At 31.4% G+C, this 6,027-nt stretch overlaps 1 protein-coding gene across 1 annotated transcript; it reads left to right on the top strand.

Annotated features, from left to right (window-relative positions):
- On the top strand, positions 1 to 1,033 carry LOC145666314 (uncharacterized). Its single transcript, XM_081733412.1, has one exon. The coding sequence runs from the start codon at positions 130 to 132 to the stop codon at positions 988 to 990; it is 861 nt and encodes a 286-aa protein (XP_081589538.1). The 5' UTR covers positions 1 to 129; the 3' UTR covers positions 991 to 1,033.
- Positions 1,034 to 6,027: the final 4,994 nt, after the last annotated feature.

Here is a 6,027-nt window from a genome sequence, read left to right as displayed (position 1 = left end):
AGTGAAGTTGGTTCGTTTCAAAGAGAAGTACATTTTTACGGTAGCATAGTTTCGGACTTAAATCATTATGTTCACGGTGCATCTCTACCGATACCAGGATGTTATTTGGCTCAAGATGGACAACTAGTGATGGAAAATTTAAAATTACAAGACTACGTACTCCTTGACAGGAGAAAAGAATTAAATTTCGAAGAATGTTCTATAATCTTAGAACATATGGCACAATTCCACGCTACTACAGTTGTGTTCGAAAATAAATTGGGTGTTCCATTAAACGAAAAGTACGACTTATCAGAAAAAATGTTCCTTAAGAAACCTGGCCATCCACCATATGAATGGGCACAATGCGGTTATCGCTGTTTCAAAGCGATTGCACGCTTAATACCTGAATTCAAAACCATCATGGAATTAAATGAAGACAAAATCTTGAAATATTTTGACAAATTATGGGTTTTAACTCAAACATCAAGAAAATATGTGAATTCTGTGTGTCAGGGTGATATGTGGTTGAGTAATATTCTTGTGCGGTATGGGGATAACGGATTTATAAACAGTGTAAAATTTGTAGACTTCCAGTTCATAAAATACTGCCCTCCAGCCAATGACATTTCTATGTTCTTACATATTTGTACAACGTCATCGTTTAGGGAGAAGCATATACATGATCTGTTAAGTGTGTATCATAAATCGTTCACAAGTGTTGTTAATCAAAATAGTATAGACGGTGTAGAATTTTCTTTCGAGTCTTTCCAAGCTAGTTACGATGAACATCAAAATTATGGTCGTATTGCAGCTGTGCTTTACATTCCAACGGTACTTATCGATGAAGAAACGTTCGCAAATACTGTGGATGTATCATCAGCAGAAAATTTTGTCAAATTTATGAAAGAGGATAGATCTGAGGTGACTATAAAAGCCATTCAATCAGACACTACTTTCAGATTACGTATGTTTGATGCAATTCAAGAATTCTTTGCGCAATGCCATTAAAAAAAAACCTTAGTTATTAGTTGCACATAGTGATTCACAATATAAAAATTTTATATATATATATATATATATATATATATATATATATATATATATATATATATATATATATATATATATATATATAGAGAGAGAGAGAGAGAGAGAGAGAGAGAGAGAGAGTTTAAGTTGGATCTTGGAAATCTCAAACGTTTTTTGAAAGTTAACTCTATCTTTATTATCATTAAACATTATTATTATTATTATTATTATTATTATTATTATTATTATTATTATTATTATTATTATTATTATTACATTTCTATACTTTGCTGAAAATGGAGATGAAGTGAACTTGAATATTTTTTGCGAACATGTTTATAAAAATGTTTACAAATCATTCTTTACTTTTCAAGAAAATTGAATTATAATCTTCATGTAAATCTGTGTTTGAAATAGAATATTGAAAGCATAAAATAACATGTAACAACTACCTTTAACATTTGACCTTGCAAGATATACTAAACGTCTTTAAAATCAAAATTAAGTTAAAAGTAAATGAATTTCCATGTAGCATATTATGTTTCAAGTCCATGAGCAAAGTAGACGTTATGTTGGTTTTCTACTTATGTTTTTCTCCTTTAGTCTAGCCGGCATAATCGTGGGACGTAAAATTCAATTTTATCTACTTGTGTTTTGAAAACAAAGGAGTATTGCTTGTGGCAATATTTTAAATAGATGAAGTATGTCAGATCAGCTCTAAACCATGTGATCTATTCTTTCTAAGATGAATATTTCAGTTAACGATCAAACTTTTGTATTTTTCTCTCATAATTATGCAAAACTTTCAAAATTCCACACTTTGACACAACTTGACCAATCCTTTTTTTAAAATACTATTTGAAAGAAATATAATTCACAAAATATCGAGTTTGTAATGTTAGTGATATCTCTTATACCTTCACGATTTTCGAAAAGTTATATATTTGAATATTTTTCAGTGGTTGCAAGATTACGTTATAATATTATGATCGTATAGGTACTATCTTTCCATGGTACCCAATAACTGTCTTTGTGTATACCTTTTAAACTTCCAAACTGTGCTATTAATTCCTATTATACGGGAAGTCTGAGAGATTGATTCTGTCTACGTCTGGCGACAGGTATCAGAAAGAAAAAATCCTAAGAAGTTGTAAGAAATTAATATTTAGTATGGAGCCAGCGTCCCAAGAATAGTATTACCCAGGAGACGGGCAATTCGAGACAATACGAGATATATGATAATTTCGAGACGAGACGAAACTTTTTCGAGTGTCAGAGGAACACTACTTCATCGAAGTCTTACATCTCATAAACTATTTTAGTTACATCATTCATAGTACAAAGAACTATAACATGGCAAAATGATTGTACAAACACTGAAAAGCATTTAGCAACATTTAAAGATACAGATGTCATTATACAATACATTACAATGATAAATATGATTTAAATGTTGCCATATCATACTCTTTGTGATTTTCTCGTGACGAGAAGATCTTGTAATAACTTCTAGAAGATTTTTTTTTAAAAAAAGGTCAAATTAGGGCATACATTTTGTAATACTTTCAGAAAACCACAAGACAGAAGTCTTCCGAGAATCGAAACGATGCGAAAAAGAATTCTTCGAAAATCAAGACGACTGTTCTACACACATATTTACGAGCAGAGAGGACAAAACCTTATTTCTAGTCTCATCTCTTTTCGTGGGCAACGCTACCTACGAATAGATTACATTTTCTTATACATCTCTCTATTGAAACCGGAAAGGTAGTTAAACATTTCGTTCTTCATTAATTATTTTTAAAAGGAAATCTTTATTTTAAGCATACTACTATACTTTCAACATAGCTAATCAACCGTTTCATAATTTATTTTCTTATGTATCAAATTAATATTCAGCAAAAGATTCTTTAACTTGTAATTATATATCGATTAAACAGCCACACACACAAAAAAAATATTTGTTCTGTGCACCGGACCCCAACGGTATGGATTCAATGTATTTTGTTACACCGAATTCAAATTTCGAAACCACAGGAAGATCGATCGTGTCAGTTCCTTTTTATGGGAGAAAAACTTGAGAGCGATTTTGAATAGAGGGGACACATATTTTTTGCCGATAAAACAAACTTGACACGATTGATCTTCTTGGGGTTTCTAAGTTTGGGTTCTGTGTAACAAAATACATCGAATTCATATTCTGGGGCCCGCTGCACAGAACTTTCATTTTTTTGTATAGTTATATTACGTGTATCCTCCCTATCCAAAATCGCTCAAGTTTTACTTCCATAAAAAGGAACTGACACGATTGATCTTTCTGTGGTTTCGAAATTTGAATTCGGTGTAACAAAACACATTGCATCCATACCGTTGAGGTCCGGTACACAGAACATATATTTTTGTGGTTGTGTTATTAATAAAGAATTCTTGTTACAATTTTAATCTGGTGTTACGTCGTTATTTCCTAATTAGATTCTATATTCCACTCCATAATCTACTAGGAGGAAAGTTTGTATAATGTCAATAATCTTTTCTGGATAGTATTAGGTTTTGTATGCACTGGTGGCTGTTGGATATCGACGATTTCTAGTTTTTTCTTGCTGGTCCTTCTTGTAGACTCAGCCAATTCCCACCACTGCCTTGAAGATTCTAGAAGATCCCACATTTTTCTTTCTTTTGGAGTTTTTTTTTTAATCTTTAACCATTGTATTGATCTTTGCTTATCTAGGAGCAACATGAGTGAAAGTAATTTAAACGCCATTTGTGTATAGGAATCTGGAAAGATTAAAACAATCTGAAAATTTTATTGAGAACATTTATATTTAAAATTTATATTATTTAATAACAAAAACGTAGCTATGCTTAAATAGAATTATACAAATTTAAAAATAATGGAAAATACTAAAGACAGGCATTACTCAAGTCTGTGCTTCATATAGTCTCGTACTTAGATTGTCTTCCACTTGTTCTATCTTCTGTTTTAACATGTCCTACACTGTAAAAAAAAAATTACAAAAAACAGCGACAATCTGTTTGCCAAACCTCTATGTATATCAATTTACACCATAAAGTAAAATTACTAATATTAAATGTTGTAAAATTACATTTTTATCAATAAAAATATCATATTTTCTTGTAAATTTACAGTGAATTTGTAAAGAAACAGCAAATTTTGTAATTTAATCTATGGGAATGTATATTAACTTACAAAATGAAGGGTAAATGAGTTTTCATTGATATTTGATAATTTAAACTACAGAATTTTTTTCCAGTGTACTACGTCTGTAACCAGACTTGTAAATGCTGCTAAACTTAGGAATTATGTTTTACTAATAATACCCACCAATAATAGAAAAAAAAACTGTGAATCTATTGAAAACATCACAAAGTTCAGGCTATGTAAAGAGGAGAAATGTTATAAAATTTAGTAACAAGACAGTTGGTAATTTTTTAAAAATCTAATATGTTTTCTTTTGAAAGCATCTCATCAGCTAAATTTTCCTTTATACTGTATACTTAAGTGCAATTATACAGGTGTACGAGAAGTTCACGTATCCCTAGGTTAGAGTATCGTAGAGAACAATGCTAATCAGGCCCGCACCTAGAAATTTCTGTTGGGAGGGTCCAATACTACCATCCATTATATCTATGTAGTATTGAACAGATAGTCTGTACCTGATAAGTAATTGTAAAATACCTCTGCCTATATTTTCAGAAAAAAATGATACAATTAGATTGATTTTATAAGAGAGAGTACAGGTGAAGTGTCAAATCAAATATTCACGCTACATCAATCATTTTCCTGTTAAACAAATATAGTTTTATTAAAAAAGTGTACAATGTATGTTGAGTTAGAAAGTTTTAGGGTAGTCCGAGCCCGGTTGACCTCTCGTAGCTGTGCCCCTAATGCTAATGTAATAATAGTTTATTAATTTAGTGCATACGGTATACATATACGGTTTGTATATGTAATAATAGTTACATATACAAACTACGTATCCAGTGAATTTATGTGCTCCATCGTCTCGTACGCACAGATGTGTGCATCACTATTTTATCCTTGACATATTTCGAAGCATCTGAGGAGTCACATTTCAGAAAGCTTCCTGCACATTGTTCGAGCAATTCTTCATCTGTCCCGTACCGACGATGAGAGACATGGAGCCTATTACACTAGTTAACAAATTTAAACTTTTTGTTTGTTACATGAGAAAAATCACATGATCTTAAAGGAACTTTTTGCGCTGAATTCGAATATGCACTCGGTTTCTCTCCATCACTTACAGTTTTCCCGTAACAGAGGGATTTTCGGAAAATTCCCTCAAAAATTTCCCTTTTTCAGATATTTTATTCCCCTAGCTCCTGTCCTCTTACATATAGTAACATAGAAATTATACCTAAGTATACCTTGATTTATATTTAATAAACCCTAAAAGGTTCGTAAAAATCGCTTTGTTCTTTCTAGAGAAATAAATATATTTGTATGTATACTGTGTGCACTGTTTATTGCACCTGATAGTAGTGCTTTCAGATCTCCTGAGTTGGGGTAAAAACGATTTGCTTTATTACTACAAACACAGACATAAAAATGAATATTTACAATAGTCAACAACACACTTGTATTGCTCTCTGTAAACTAGAAACGTGTATAAAAATAGAATGTACTTCCAACGTATATTTTTTTAAACGTACAGTATATGTATATCTTAATACATATATATACAATTCTCCAAGTTTTTTTCGTTTTGTTCATGAAATGGTTATCAATATTTGTTATCAAATGTAACAGAATGCAAAAGAAAGAAAGAATGGAATACAGACTCATTGTTGACAACAATGAACTAATGCAGTCTGAATTTTCCACTACGGTATCGTTTCCCCCCTCCCCCCGCGCATTTCTTTCTTTCTTGTGTTCTTGACACCTGGTGAGGGAGTTTTGTACATTTTTATATTGACGTGTGGTTTAACACTACTTCACTTTCAAAGTTGTCTTTGCTGTTAAGAGTGCTTTCATGT

The sequence above is a fragment of the Thermobia domestica genome, chromosome 1 (genome assembly GCF_964235325.1).
Source record: "Thermobia domestica chromosome 1, izTheDome1.hap1.1, whole genome shotgun sequence".
NCBI classification, from domain to species: domain Eukaryota; kingdom Metazoa; phylum Arthropoda; class Insecta; order Zygentoma; family Lepismatidae; genus Thermobia; species Thermobia domestica.
Note: the sequence above shows the minus strand (reverse complement) of the source record. Positions and strands in the feature narration are given on the sequence as shown.